Source organism: Lycium ferocissimum, chromosome 5 (assembly GCF_029784015.1).
Source record: "Lycium ferocissimum isolate CSIRO_LF1 chromosome 5, AGI_CSIRO_Lferr_CH_V1, whole genome shotgun sequence".
In the NCBI taxonomy this organism is placed as follows: Eukaryota; Viridiplantae; Streptophyta; class Magnoliopsida; order Solanales; family Solanaceae; genus Lycium; species Lycium ferocissimum.
Window position 1 is genome coordinate 6568129 of NC_081346.1, and position 16748 is coordinate 6584876.

Below are 16748 nucleotides of genomic sequence, written 5' to 3' on the forward strand. Positions count from 1 at the left end.
CCTTTCTTTGTGCACCGGACCTACTTGAAGTGAATTTGGTACAAAGTATAACCAATTCTTTATTTTTATAATTAACGTTAGAAAATTGAGATTAAAATATATTTTAAGTAATTGTAATGTTCAAATAAATTAATATTTAAAAAAAAGTAGTATTCAATTTTTTTTTTGTTTGAAAAAGAATATTTGAACATCTTGTTACGTTTTAACAAGTATTTAATTTGAAAAAAGTTGAAATTTTGTAAGTGAGAAAAAAATCACTTATAAACTGATAAAAATCACTTTTTCAAACTTAAAACTCTATTTTTAAAAAATGAAAAAAAAAAAAAACTCATCTTCAAGTTTTTCATTTTTAAAAAAACAGCTTAATCCAACTCCCAACTTCAAAAATGTCAAATAAAGCGAAAAATACTTGATTCCACCTTTCATTTTCATATTTTCATAGTTTGAGCAGGAAAAAGAAAAAGAAAAAATCAACACCGGCAGCCTCTGTCTCACACACAATACAGAGAGTCGCAAAACCCAAGAAAAAGAGAGACAATTATTCATTATTCTGTTGCACACATTTAGGGAAAACAATTACCATTTTCACACACCCGTAGATTCTCCAATTAACCGTTCATTCATGGCTTCCTCTGCTATTACCAACATTATACCATCATCTTCCTTGAATGCTCTTTCCTTCCGAAACAGCACAACACATCTTACTCGAACCCCAAATTTTTACAAACCCCTTTTAGTCAAAGCTTCTATTTCCGTCGATTATTCTTCCTCCTCTAAATCACCTACATCTACAAAGGTAATACTTAAAATCCCCCCCTCCTTTTCATAATCTTGAAGGATAATTCAATATTGTAGTTGTTGGTTTAAGATTTGGTATTTATTTATTCATGTCTAAATTTAATTTGTAGTCAAAATTCCCTCTATCCATTTTTACTTGTCTATGTTTAACTTGGCACACCCTTAAGGAGCAATAAATTAAATGACAATTTTACTATATCAACCCTATTTATTATAGATCATCTAAATAATTGAAATCAGTCGAACATACTTTAAAAGTTGTGCGGTCACAAAAAATTCCTTTGAAGTTTCAACTCATTAATTAATACTCCCTGCGTCTCAAAATATTTGTCGTCCTGACTAAATATACTTGTTGTTTTATTTACCTAAGATAAAATTAAGTAGCTTTTTCCCATTTTACCCTTGTAGTAATTACATCAATGGGCTGATTTTGTGAGTTCACATACCAATATTTAAGAGGTTTCATCATCATTAATGGAGTAAATATTTATTGAGGAGAGAGCACATGATGAAATATGTTTGGAGGGTAAAATAGTCAAAACGCTGCCCTTATAAATGCTTTCTTAATGGGCTTGTAAATGAAAAATGCAATAAATATTTTGAGACGGAGGGAGTACTATGGGTAAAATAGATATGAAATGGTAAATTATCTCTTGGTTTTCCAAACTAGACAAGTTAAAGCGGGCATTTATTTATAGTATACTGGGCAAGTGAAAATGGACGGACGGAGTATTTATTCATTTTTAAATAGAATTTGTAGTCAGAATTATATAGGATAGGTTTTCCAGTTTATAGTTAAAGTAGGTTTTTACATAATTATCCATTTCTACTTAGCTTCTTCTAACATTGGGATAACTGTTTATCTGATAATCATTTATTGAGTTTCCTTTTTTTTATTTTTTTGGTTGTTGTTTGTTTTTTTAGAATAATAACTGGTTATGGAAATACAAGGACAATTCTGTGAATATTTATTACGAGGAACACGACAAGGGAAGTGATGAGTCTTGTAAGAACATTTTGATGATTCCCACTATTTCAGATGTTAGTACTGTTGAGGAATGGAGATCAGTAGCTAAAGACATTGCTGGACGAAGTGGCAAAGTTAATTACAGAACTACCATTGTGGATTGGCCTGGTTTAGGGTACTCTGATAGACCCAAGCTTGATTATAATGCTGATGTCATGGAAAAGTTCTTGGTTGACTTCATTAATGCTCCTGATGGTCCGGTGAACAATTCGGGTAAGGTGAAAGAGTCTTTTGGCTTATGTGATTTACTTATTTGATTTTTACTTGCATGTTTCTTTAACTACAAATTGCATATGTCTTTATTTTTGTTCGTTGTCTAGGAAATTTCAGTGATATTTGAACTGACAAACCATGAGCAGGCATTTGATTTTTGGGATATTGTTTTTGGTGTCTTATATTCTTTCGATCCTCTTTGGACCATCGGAATTGTTATTCTGTTATCTTACACTGAAAAGAAAAATAACGTATTACTGTGTCAAGATCAGACCAACCTCTCTTTCAGACAAAAAGAAGGGGTTGAAGTACATTAAAAAAGACTAAGAGAGAAAGCACAGACAGAGAGGTGGGAAACTATGGGAGGCTGTAATTGAAGCTCATTTTCCCCGTAAATAAAGATCTCATTTGCCCTCATACTGGTCAAGTTAGACACTAAGGCTTGTATCTAAGTTTTCTTCTAAAAGTGTTAGAGAATAAAAGTATTGGGAAACAGATGCAGTCTCTCCGGGTAATGCTGACACATGTAACGATGCAGTGGGAGGTCGCATTTTCCCATATTCTGATCAAGTTAGACAAGAAGTCTTGTATCAAGTTTTTTTTCTAGATAGTTCTAGAAAATAGTAGAGAATATAAGTGTTGCGAAATAGTTGCAGAAATTTCTTGAGTTAAATTATGAGGTACTCTTTTTTTTTTTTTTTTTGGTGACGTTGCTGTCCGGGCCAGCTTAGCGCACCTCGGCTAATTCGATCAGGTACCTGCTATCTCACACTAGCACACGTACTGGGTAACTCTGCGCACCAAGGCTTAGGCAGATGAGAAGAAATCACCTAGTGTGTTTTGTTTCTATTGTGGTTTCAACCTAAATGATGAAGTACTCTCTTGAGATATTTTCTGGATAAAGTAGAGTACCATTTCAAATTGTGTACTCTTTGTATACACTATTGATATAGCGGAATTGCTCCTTTTTCCTTGTGGACGTAAGGTTAATTTGCCAACCCATATATATTACTGTGTCACCGTTTTCTTTTGTTGTTGATATCATATGTTGTCCTACATAAATCAAGAGTAGTACAGAAATTTCTATCGAGTTAATCTGTAAGGATGTGAGGTACTCCCTTGAAGGGTTAATACATATTGTTTTCTACCTTTTGATGAAACACATGAAGGTCTCCGATGTAGTCTAGAGTACCCTTTGTTATATGGATACCAAAATTAAGCATCTCTGATTTTCGAATACACAGCTCACAAAATCTATCTTTCTTGTAACTTGCTCGCAATGAAGTTCACATTTGTTCAACACAATTACACCCTTCTTGCTCATATATCCGAACGTCTATTGGCCCTATAATTTCATAATCGGACATAGAAGAGAAGGCTTCAAGCATTCATATACATTATAATACACAGAGTTTCGACTTTTCCGGCCCTCATTATGAAGACGTCCTCCTTCATGATCTTCACATCACCTTTGGCCGAAAACTTGCACCTGTTAGAAATCGAGGGTATCCTTTGAGATGAATCTTTCTTAGGTCCGAAAATATGTCAAACTCTCGTCAGTGTTCTCACCAAATTAATTCGTAATAGTTTTGGTTGAAACGTTGTTTTCCAGCAAAACTTTTCCACTACTAGCAGATTCATAGTGGGTAAACCAGTATCGATTAGGAGACACATAGTTAAGAGCAACCTATATCTATGTTTCATTCATCATTTGATCTTGTACAATCAGCCATCACAAAAAGAACATCAGCGTTATTATCCTCCTTAGTAACACTAGTCTCAAGTAACATCTTGATCATTTTGTTGTGGTTTCTTCTCCAGTTAGCTCTTTACCAATTTCTCGCAGTTATTTGGGAATATGTCCTAGTATTCCTAAATTTCAACGCACATCATCTCTTTCTGGTGTTACACCTTGAGTGTGGCTTACCGTTAGAAGAAAAAGTATTATTTATTAACCTTTGTAATGATTTGCCAAATAAAAGAAGTTTAGGTATATCTTTAGAAACACAAATGCGAAGCTCCAGACACTTTTAAGAGATGGAAGACCTTGATTGAGAAGTCCGGTAAGCAATCAACAGGCTTGGTCATTTAAATTTTTTGTGGAAATCAATAAATTCCGTGAGGGTCATGAAATTGTCAGACACCATATGCTAGAAAAAGGTGTAGCAGAGTGACGTTGCTGAACATATTAATATAACCTTTTAGGAGAGAGAAAGTTAAGAGGTACTGTTTGACCAATCTGCGATTATCCAAGTTTGAGAATTATGGTTGTCCTACTTATATGCATGTAAGTGGAGGAAAACTAGAACCAAGAGCGAACAACTGTAGTTTCTTTGGTTATGTACTGTGGGGTGGAAGGTATATTCTGTGGTGTCCTGATCCTAAATCTCCAAATTTGTTATAAGTAGAAATGTTACTTGTGATAATCTCTTAAGCTGATCCTTTTAGAGGATGTCTATTCCCTTTTGAGACATATAAGGTAGATAGTTTATCAAGCCCCAGGGGTTAACTCAATTGACAAAGCTTGAGGGACCTGTATATAAGGTTACAGGTTCAAGCCCTGCGCCAGGCGGATTAACTTTGGTATTTAAGTGGAGAAAGGTAGAGGGACGGGCCCACCATCCCTGAGTTTTGAAGGTTGCAGTTGGCCCAAAGGGTCAGCTCCAGACGAACTTCTCGGTCGTAAATTAGATGGTTTATCAAAGAAAGTGGAGCTTGGAGTTTACAATCCACAACTTTTACGAAGAGCAAAAGGTACTGTCAGTCTAACAGTTACCAATTTTTTTTTTAAAAAAAAGGTACTGTCAGTCTAAGTTGCGCGGACTCTTTACTTTCGATGCCGCACCCGTGTCGGATTCTCCAAAAATACACTACTTTTGGAGAATCCGACACGCAGCCGTTGACATTTTTGAAGAGTCAGAGCAACAGTACCAGGGGGTTGTCCATTGCATTGAGGCCATCCCATGTCTACTGTTTTCCCCCTCTTTCTTCTGCTAACTCTGTGTGTGTGTTTGTGTGATGTTTCTAATCGTTTGCCCTCTGCATCAGGAAATGATTTCCAAATTCCTTAAATTTTAGAAGATATCTCATTTTTTATCTGCTTAGAAATTCTCTTGTTAATTACTTTTAATGATTAAACCAGATAAGGACTTGGTAGTGTTTGGAGGAGGACATGCTGCAACAATAGCAGTTCGTGCTGCAAAGAAGGGCTTGGTGAAGCCAACAGCCATTGCTTCTGTTGCTCCTACCTGGGCTGGTCCACTTCCTATTGTTTTTGGAAGAGATTCCAGCATGGAAACAAGGTATGCATAGATTTTTCCTTCCCTTGCATCTTTCATGACTTTTTCATTTAACTGAGCTCAAGAGCTTGCTAAATGATACCCATTATAGAGCTAAGCCCTATATAGGGAACGAAAGGACTACAGGGTTCGGAATATCATATAGTTATGTTTGCCCCAGGGCATAGGGTTTAGTTCAAGTGGCAAAGATTGAGGGACTTGTGACTTAGGTCACAGGTTCAAACCTCGCATCATGCGAACTAAGTCTGGTTTTAAGTGGAGAAGGGTAGAGTGGCGGGCCCATTATCCTTGAGTTCCAGAAGCTGCGGTTGGCCCAAAAATGAATTTCTCGGTCATAAGAAAAGAGGATTACTAGATCCAGAAATTTTAAGCAGACTCTGTTGGATTATTTCAGTTTTTGTACGAAAGACGCAAATGACATGAGATTTTCCTGCATGATAATCCATTGGACAACACGCTTGCTTTTGACTGCCAGCACTCCACCTTTCAAAATATGAAGTTTTCATCTGGAAAAAATAATAATAGGAGTAGTACTTAAGATCCTCACCACAGTACTGAAGATCCTCACCAGATTTGCAAAAATATGATACTACGCTATTTCTTGATTGATATTTCCTTCTCATTGTACAGGTACGGTTTCCTTAGAGGGACCTTAAGGGCCCCTGCTGTTGGTTGGATGATGTATAATGTACTTGTCAGCAATGAGAAATCAATACAATCACAATATAAGTCCCATGTCTATGCAGACCCTGAAAAGGTAACTCAAGATATCATTGACAGCCGATACGCACTCACAAAGCGGCAAGGGGCTCGCTATGTGCCTGCTGCTTTCTTGACTGGTTTACTTGACCCGGTAAAGTCCAGGGAGGAATTTGTCCAACTCTTCGCAGAGTTGGAGGGTATGATACCGTGTCTGGTTCTGGGAACAGCAGGTTCTCCGAAGAGGTCAAAAGCAGAGATGGAAGCACTTAGGGAGGCCAAAGGGGTGAGCAAGTATGTTGAAGTCCCAGGTGCTCTCCTTCCACAGGAAGAGTATCCTGAAATAGTTGCAGAACAGCTTTACAGATTTCTGCAAGAGATATATGCTTAAAATGGTTATCAGCTCAAGCAGTCAAAGGTACAGAAGTTTTCCCTTGTACAACAGTGTGGTTTATTGGTTATGTTTGAGATATGAGATGACAATGCCAGTGACTTTATACATGATATTATGCTGATTTGATTAATGTATGAATTTGTATCTATATTAAGGTCTTCAACCTCTTGAACCAAACCTAGAACATTTTTTTTTTTTATATATTTTTTTTTAACAGATACATTGGTTATTTAGCTACTCTTCATGGCCGTCTATGAGGAAATAAATGTTATATTGATCTTTTGGTTCATCATATGATTGAGCTCAATTTTTTATTGAATGAATGTGAGATAGATGGTTGCATAAGTATAACTTTGCTGCTACACCTTTTCCAGAGGAGCTTTCTTTGTTGAAAGCTCGGTGGGTTAGAAAACAGGATGTTATTCCTTTTATTTTTAGGTTTTCAGATTACTTTATTTATTTTAAAGTATCGTTCTGAAGAGAAATTATATAATTCAATAGAAGAAAATGTGTTTGTCTTAAGGGTTCTGGTTATCATACTTTGCCCGTGTCTATTGGTTACCCTTTCATACAGAATGTCATTGGAGATCTCAACTTCTACATGACGTATGCATTTCCTATTACTTTCATTTATTTTTCCAGTTTTTGGATTGGCTTGCTGTTATTGGATGTTTTCTTTAAAGTTAAAGGTTTCAATTTATCCTTCTCTTGATTAGATTTAGTACACCATGAAGGAAAAGGAATACACAGTGGACGTAAAGCTTCCATCTTGATTAGATGGATATCTAGGGATAAGCATGACATTGAGAAAGCCTCTTTGCTTTCAAAGGTAAATGATTTAGTATTGGAATGAAATATTCCCGAATAAAGTGGAATGGATATAGACAAGAGTATTCATATACCTGATCCAAACTCACCTGAGTTTGTGAGTTTGAAGTGTAGTTGATGGATTGATTGGTTTTGATTCACTGTAACAACTTAGGCGTTTCAAGGGAGAGTATTACAGGAAACATACATTATATTTTTCACCTTTCTCTTGGTCATTTTGTAGATTTGTTTTGACAATATCTGATAAGTAGCTTCCTCGAACATCTTGGATTAATTTAACCTGGAGAAATTCCAGCAATGGTTGTGGAATTGAGATCTAAGTTCCTACATTTGATATTAACTCGAAAGCAAACAAAATCATACTTCCAAGTTTTGTACTACTGGAACTTTGGTTGGTAGGGCGTGTGTTAAGGAATTGCAGAAAATTTGCTGATAGATGAGTGGCAGCATACTTGGTCATGCTATGTAAAAAAATGTTAATAAAGAACTTTTATATTCTTATTGCTATTTTTTCATCTTAGTACTTGGAAGATCTGTACGATTGGTGAATTATAGATTCATGTGAACTTTTATCTTTTAATCTTATTTTCATGACCTTTTGTTACTCAGTTCAAGAGTGTCATCTATGGGTGTTAATTGTGTACTTAAAATTCAGTTCAAATTTTGACAAGTCAAAACAGCTTAACAACCATCACTTCCTCGTTTAGTGAACTCTTCTTCTTCTTGGTGGTTGTGTATGTGAGTTGCTGCTTTGTTATCAAACTTTTGGCACATATAAAATGTTAATTTTCTCCAGCCAGATACATCGTCCTAACGTTTCTATCATAAAAAACAAGATAGTTTCATCCTGCGAAACTGGCGAAGTACAATATGATAGTAGGATAAAATTCCTAAAATGACTTTATGATTCTAATCTGACAGGTTAAAGTAATAATCCTGCTTTTGGACTTTGTATCATTCTAATACTGGAGATGATGTTGTTGACTTCTTGTTATCTTTCTTGGGTGCCTCTATAAGTTATTGGCAGTCAGCAGAATGGAATGCTGAAAGAGAAGAATTGGGATTTTTGTGCCTATACGGTTATACCGGAGGAATAGAAGATATTTCTCCATGCAATAAATGAAGAGCAGACATATTTGAAGAAGATTTCATCTCTGAGTTGCAATAATATCGTTACAACCTTAATTAAATTGGAGGATAATAATAAGATGCAACGCGTCCTTGAAACATTTAAGAGCTTTAAATAGACTTGAAATGTGTAACATCTCTCGTTTGATTACTACTACTGCAACTGGGAGTATTATTTATTAGTACTGCTAGTGGTCGTTTGGTACGTAGATAAAATTATTTTAGGATTATAATTTTGGGATTAATTTATCCCATCTCTAGGGGTTAATTTATCCCATTTAGGAGATGGGATAGAATAATCTCAGGATTAATGGGATGAGATGGAATATCTCATCGTTAAATTTATACTTTCTACCAAATATGGTATAAAATTAATCCCACGGTTAGTGCTGGGATATCCCAACTAATACCGTGTATCAAATGACCCCTATAGTATTTTCTCCGTTCACTTTTACTTGTCCACTTTGAATAAGATGTCATCTCTGAGTTGCAATAATATTATTACAACCTTAATTTAATTGGAGGATAATAATAAGGTGCAACGCGTCCTTGAAACATTTAATGCTTTAAATAGACTTAAAATGGGTAGCATCTCTCGTTTGATTACTACTGCTACCACTGGGAGTATTATTTATTACTACTACTAAAGTACTCTCTCCGTTCATTTTTATTTATTCATTTTTAACTTTGCACGCCTCTTAAGAATTAATAAATGAAATATATGTTTTATCATAATATTCATATTAATTGGTGTATAATCTCAATAGATCAGGAAAATAATTTGAAAATTAGTAATTAATGTTAAGGGTAAAATAAGAAAAAAAAAATTGTCTTTTTCTTAATATGTTAAAGTAGACAAATAAAAATGAAATTTTATTTTTAATATAATGGATAAGTAGAAGTGAACAGAAGATACTATTTATCGCTGCTACTACTATCTTTTCTGGAATAGATAACGGACCACTTTAATAAGGGTGATGCAATGAGTTTTTCTTTTGAAGTTTGGTTTTTGTGACGGGTGTTCATTCGTGAATTCTAGTAATTCGTATGTGTATCTTTTTACACCTTCAAGATCAAGACGTTAATTTGACACTCCTTTTTCTGATCAGTACACTTTGTAGATGTCTATATCTCTATTAGTCCTGTGAAGCCCCATGCTGAGTCCGGGCTCAAGATTAAGATAATAATGCACTTTATAGGTTTTAACTGAAAAAATAATAATTTGTTTATGTTTTTTAGGCACAACTCTTTTAAGATGATAGCTTCTTAATCATGTATTATTCATTTTCCAAGTTTTTAATCACATTATGAGATAATTTACTGAAAGAGTAGTTATAAAGTAGTTATAGGAAAGTAGGTTTGCTAGGGAATTTAGATATCAAAGAGACAGAGATAACTTGATGTTTAATAATATAATTTAGGGCCTGTTTGGAAAGCCACCCAGGTAATTGGAATTGGGTGTAATTACGCGGTTGGCTCGTTTGTTTGACCAAGTAATTACACGATTAGGTGGGAATTGGGTGTAATTGACGGGTGTAATTACACTCTCCAATTCTCAAGGAGGGCCGAGAATTGGGTGTAATTACACCGTAATTACTGGCATACTTTTTAGTTTGTTTATTTTTTTACTTTAATTTATTTTTATTTTTAATTTATTTTATTTCTATTATTTTAATTTTTTTGATTTTTAATATTTTTTTATTTCTATTATTTTTATTTTTTAAAATGTATTTTTCTTTTTATATTATTTATTTTTCATTTTCTTTCTTTTCATTCCCAACCTTTACTTCTTGTGATTCCATGTAATTGCTCGTATTTTTTTATTTTTTTATTTTATTTATTTAGCATAACCGTGTTATTATTCTAATATTTGAAACTACACCTCTTAATATTGGAAAGAATGAGTTATTAACAAACTTGACATATAACCGGTGACGTTATTAAAGTAGAATTTCATTGTGAATGAGGTTATAGACTTATATTTTTCCTTTTTTTTGAATTATTTACTTAAGTTACATTGGAACTTACTTATGTAATGTTGGAATTTGACATAAGAGTATTATGTTGAACTTTTTCTTTTGGATTTCGAATTTATGTTATATTTTCAATTTTAAGTTATTTGCTTTCACATTGCATGTTGTTTATTTTTCACTTACATTTGATGGATTTTTTGTGTCAAACATTTGAATAATGTTATGGCATTATATTTATTAATATTATTTTTTTGTCAAACATCCAATCCATGACGTTCTCACAAAAAAGTCTTCTTTTAAGTTTTATAATTAATTAAAATTAAATATTAATTTGAAAAATATATATCAATTATTTTTGTTACAATATTAGTTACAAATATATGATTATTAATTAATATATTTTCAAGAAACAATGTGTTATTAAATAACTAATTTAATATCATTTATAAAGGCAATATTTTTTAAATATTAATTTTAAATTTTTTATAATTAAATTTTATTTTTAAATTAAACCGATCGTGTAATTACACTTGTGCAACCAAACGAAGACGCTTGTAATTACATTGTAATTACATTATGACAAACAAACGGTCGTTATAATTACACTATTGTGTAATTACTAGGTGTAATTACTACCCTAGTAATTACACCAATTCCAATTACCAGGTGGCTTTCCAAACAGGCCCTTAAAGTATGCAAAATGATTTCAAACTGACTATAATCATTAATTGAAAAGGACATTTTAATATTTTATAAATTTGTGAGCATATAATTTCTAGTTAGAGGCAGGAATAACATATTTTGGTATTTATTGATTAATTACTCATAATTTCACGTGACAATGGTTTATGCTAAAACAAATATGGTTATTAAAGTCTAGGTTTAGATGAAATTAAAAAAGAATTGAATTCTAAGGCGCCTGGTTGTGACGAAATAAACTCTCACTTTTTCAAGAAAGCATGGCCAGTAGTAGGTGAGGAAATTACTCAGGCGATTCTACATTTCTTTGAGACTAATACTATGCATCTGCCCCTAAACTGCACTTCAGTGACCTTAATCCCAAAAGTAAAAAATCCCTCATCTATCAAAGAATACAGACCCATATCATGCTGTAACACGGTGTACAAGATAATCTCTAAACTGTTGACTGGGAGGATGCAGGGAATTATGGACTGGTTGATTGATAGCAGCCAGGTAGCTTTTGTTCCTGGTAGAGTGATGTCCGACAATATTTTGCTTGCACATGAGTTAGTGAAGGGCTATGGAAGGAAAGGTATTTCACCTAGATGCATGCTCAAGATAGACATGCAAAAGGCTTATGACTCAATGGAATGGACTTTTCTTGAACAAGTTCTTATCGGCTTGAATTTTCCTCAGAAATTCATAACTTGGATTATGGTATGTGTCAAGACTGTCTCATATTCCATCACAATAAATGGTACTCCTACTGCCCCTTTTAAAGCAAAGAAAGGTGTTCGACAAGGAGATCCCATGTCACCGTTTTTGTTTGTTCTTGCCATGGAATATCTTAATAGGTTGTTGAAGACTCTAACAACCAAGAATGGCTTCAAACACCACCCTAGGTGTGCGAAGTTAGGCATCATTCAAATTGGATTTGCAGATGACCTCTTACTGTTTAGTAAGGGCGATACTAGATCAGTCTCGCTACTTTTTGATTGTTTCAAGTTGTTTTCTGATGCCTCAGGCCTCATAGCTAATTCGGGGAAAAGTTCTATATATTTTGGTGGTGTGCCTGAAGAGGTTCAGCAGGAGATACTCCATATACTAGGTTTCTCGGTTGGTACTATGCCATTTAGATACCTAGGTGTGCCCCTCAGTTCTAAAAGACTCTCCGTCATGCAAAGGCCAACCTCTCATGGACAAATTGTTAGGCAGAATCACAACCTGGACTGCCAGGTTCCTCTCTTATGCTAGCAGGCTTCAGCTAATTAAAAGCGTATTGGTGGCTATTCAGTCATTTTGGTCGCAAATCTTCATTCTACCAAAGAAAGTATTGGAAAAAATTATAGCAACTTGCAGAAGCTACTTATGGACAGGCGGAAAGGACATCTCAAGAAAGGCCATGATATCGTGGGATACTTTGTGTCTTCCTAAGACTGTGGGGGGCTTAAACATTACCGATTGCATGATATGGAATAGGGCTGCCATACTTAAACACTACTGGAACTTATGCCTCAAAAAAGACAAGCTTTGGATTAAGTGGTTGCATATCTACTATGCAAAAGGTAGACCAGTCTGGGAAACAGAGGCTAAGCAATCATCTTGGATGATTAACAAAATTATCAAGGTCGAAGTATCTAATAGAAGCAGGTATGACCCCCGACACCTTGCGCATACTCCCACATACTCCATGCGCACACATACAACATCTTTCAGGGTGTCTTACCAAAGGTTTGGTGGCGAAAGCGACGTAAACAATGCGGCCGTCTAGATGGGTATTTGTGCTCTATCTCGTAATTCAAGGTAAGCTTTATACTAGGGATAGATTGCTAAAATGGGGCATGATCAACGACCAAACATGTCCAATATGCGAAGCTACGGAGGAATCAATTCAGCACCTCTTCTTTGAATGTCCTGCCTCTTCTTATATCTGGTGCAAAATTCTTAAATGGCAAGGATATACTAGACAGGCAATGAGTTGGCATCATGAGTGATAGGCGTGCGAACTTTCCTGTAAACAAGGGCTCTAAGGCAGAGGTATATAGGATGGCGTTGGCAGCCACAGTCTACTACATTTGGCAGCTCAGAAATAACAGAATCTTTCAGAAGACATCCAGGACTGGTGATCAAGTTGTGAGGCTAATTATACAGGATGTTCTCTGCCGAGCAAATACCTTTCCTAGGTGGCTAGAATGATGGTCACTCTCAATTTTTATCCCTAGCTTCCTAGATAGTATAGGTGATATGTTGGTAGTAGGTAGCGGAGCTTGTTGCAAAGCGTTGTTGATGTTAATTTAAGTCTAAAGCTGGGTACGTCCGGTTTAGAGGGTCCGTTTGTTGTACATATTATTTCCCTGGTAATAAAATCTTTAATTAATTACCAAAAAAAAAAAAAAAGAATTGAATTCATTAAAACAAAGTTTAAGAATTAATTTAGTTTGTCACTAACTAATTGATGCTTTATTCTTAAAAGAAAATTTCCTTACTCAACCAATTAAGGATTACATGATTTATGACAATTTAAATTGTTTGAAAGAAAAGAAGGACGCCATTATCAATATATTGAGGAGTTGATCACTTGGTAAGCATCTTTTCCTCTCTTCTATCCCACTTAATTAAGCAAATTGAATAAAATTTAAAGTTTTTTCTTTTATTTTCCAAGATTTTAATCTATTAATTGTTAAGAAGTTTTAAAATTTATTTTCTAATTGTATTATATCATTAAATATAACTTTATATTTTTAGAATAATTTCTTTTTACTAAAAATAAGATCAAGAGAAATTTAGTGGTGATTAAGAATTACTAAAGAAAATTTAATCGACCGAGTACTCTTCCAGTACCAAATGAGTTATTCAAAGTTATTATCATCGTCATTTTAAATTATTTTTGTGCATAGTTAATGTTATCAGATGGCATCATCACTTTTCACAACTTTTTAAGCATTTTTAAAGGGCTCAAAATTGATTATATTTACCAAATTGATTCTGTCAACTAAGTAAAAATAAAATAAAGTAGGGGCAAAAATAAGACATATAAAAAATATATGCTATCAAAAAGAGTTTGAATCTAGATTTATTGGAAATATACTTGGGTACATGAAGTAATAAATAGTAAATTCAAGGGTAATTTGAAAGAGCAAATCATTTTGGTTGGGTCAACCAATTAGTTACAATGTAACTAAGTACTACAAAACTCATTACATTGTCCCTTATATATAGTAGTAATTTTAAGATCAAATTGTATTTTCTTTAATACAATATATTTTCAAACATCTTTAGAATATAGATAAAAATAATATCTTATAGTTCCTCTTCCATTATAGTAAGACATTAGATAAGTTTTATGTTAAAAGTGCATCTATGTAAAATCTGATTATTTATTACTGTACTTCGAAGTTCATTTTTCGATTGAGACGAAAGGACTATAATTTACATTTTGATACATTTTTAAAGTATTTAAAATTGGTATATAAGTTTATATGTATTTAATTTTTTAGTTTAAAACTAAATTCTACCTTAAGTGAAGTCTTTGTTAATTACTTATTCTGCTAGCACGTATGACCCAAAATTACAGGAGAAAATAAAACAACATTACGTCTAATCAGACGAATAAAATTTGAAAAAAGCATATAATAATTAGTAAACAACATCAAAAACTAATAAATAGTATTATAAGAATAATATTTTAATTCACTAATTAAGCCTATACTAAGATAGAATTTGAATGACAGGATAATTCTTTACATGTCTCCAATAAATTCTTAAGGAGATTTATTTTAAAACAAGTTTAATAATATTTCCTCATAAAAGACTCAAATATGTATAAGTATGCTTTGTGGGGTCCACTATAACCTTTTCCATGAAATTATTATTTTTTGTGGCATAAAAAAAGTCCATAAACTTCTCAAAATTTACCAAAATGTATGAGGGTTCACAAATTCATAAAAACTTCAATTAGGGGTAAAGAGATAAAATAAATTCATGAGAGGACTATGAAAAAGTTGGTTATATAAAAATACATGTGGGATGGTCTTAAAAAAATGAAAAAGGAAAATATGCAAGAAAAGTCAATTGGAGAAGCTACATGTAAGCATCTTATTAAAGTTGTGAGAATGTGAGGTCTACAAAAACTCACTATCCTCACTTATATATAGTAATAATAATAATGATGAGTATGAAATCGCTACCTCCTACTAGAGCAAGAAATAACAACGTATTGAAACTATGAACTACTCACTAGTCACTACTATATATGTCCAATAATAAGTTAGTTAGGTGAAATAATCATTTACGTTGTGATACTCTTTTTTGGCACATACTGTTTGCGGCAGTAATGCTTTGACACTTGCATTCATTTTCGTTTTCAAGAACGTATGGAAATTAAATCACGGCTTGCTATTTATACCAATTACCTAACCTAAGTAATTTTTCATTGATATAAAACTATATGATTGTGTACGGTACTGCGCTAGTAATCGCATAGAACCAACGTTAGGCTCATTATGGACATGATTACGATAATAACTTCATAGGTTAGAGTTTCATCCTATGAATGAAAGTGAATTAAGGGGAGGTCTCCATAAGTTGTATCATACGTGATGCTTCAAGCACATGATGGAAAGAAAAATCCGATATATGTGTCAAATTTAACCGATAAACGTATAATCCATCATTACTCGGAAAATTGGATGACTGGTGTACATAAAATTCCATACAATGATTAAGAAATTATATATATATATACACAAAAACAAGTGAAGTGATTTTGAGTTGGACAAATTGGTTTAGTTTACCAACTTGACATAAATATTATTATTAGTAATATTCATTATGACACACACACAAGTATTAGACAAATGGGGTCATGAATCGGTTACTAATTCAACTCATCTACTTTATACCTTGACTTACGGAAAAGGTATTCTTTTTTCCATCACAGAATAAACCTGTAATAGTCCTTTGGCATTATTTCCATGTGACAAGGAACCCAGCCTAATTTTTTAGGTAAATGCAGGCCATTTTGCATCAACAGCCTCATTTTTTGGGGCATACGCATGATGCCGGAGCCAATTTGAGGTTCTTGGTCAAGCATTTTGCTTGTCAATCATCACCTACCCTACTTTTTATTTTTTATTTTTTTTATAGAGGAAATACTCTAATATTAGGCAACAGTCTATATACATTACAACGTTTACTTGAGAATTATGGGTACTACCTAGTATGAACTATGAACGTACATGTATGTTAAATTGGCATCCTTTGAATTAAGTGAACGTTGTCTCAGTGTAATATAATAGCCCATATCGCAGGTACATGTATATATGTCGGTCGAATTATAAGCACTGGATGACATTATTGTATAAATTAATTACTTAGGCTCTCTATATTCATTCAGCTTTATTTATATCCATTTCATATTCACCATTAAGATGATCTATTATAATTTAGCTATTTGACAACTTTCACGATCCTTATTTTTTCATTCGAACTTGAAAACTGTCTTACTCTTCGAACATTAAGTGGTCGTTTGGTTGGAAACAAGTTATCCCAGGATAACCTATTCTGGGATTAGTTATTCCACCCTCCCACGGGGATAAATAACACTATAATTCCGGGATTAGTTATACCGCGATTTTACCCCAACCAAACGTGGTATAAACTCATCTCAAATATAATCCCGAAACTATCTATCCTTATCACTCGTACCA

At 33.5% G+C, this 16748-nt stretch overlaps 1 protein-coding gene and 1 long non-coding RNA gene across 2 annotated transcripts; both read left to right on the forward strand.

Moving 5' to 3' along the window:
* The first annotated feature begins 585 nt into the window (after nt 1-585).
* Nucleotides 586-6578, forward strand: LOC132055670 (uncharacterized). Its single transcript, XM_059447621.1, has 4 exons — nt 586-796; nt 1723-2038; nt 5181-5340; nt 5968-6578. Exons 1-4 carry the CDS (start codon nt 623-625, stop codon nt 6425-6427), a joined length of 1110 nt encoding a protein of 369 aa, XP_059303604.1. The 5' UTR covers nt 586-622; the 3' UTR covers nt 6428-6578.
* LOC132055671 (uncharacterized) lies at nt 4396-4892 on the forward strand. Its single transcript, XR_009414622.1, has 2 exons — nt 4396-4792; nt 4837-4892. It is a non-coding gene; the product is annotated as an uncharacterized LOC132055671 (long non-coding RNA).
* Nucleotides 6579-16748: the final 10170 nt, after the last annotated feature.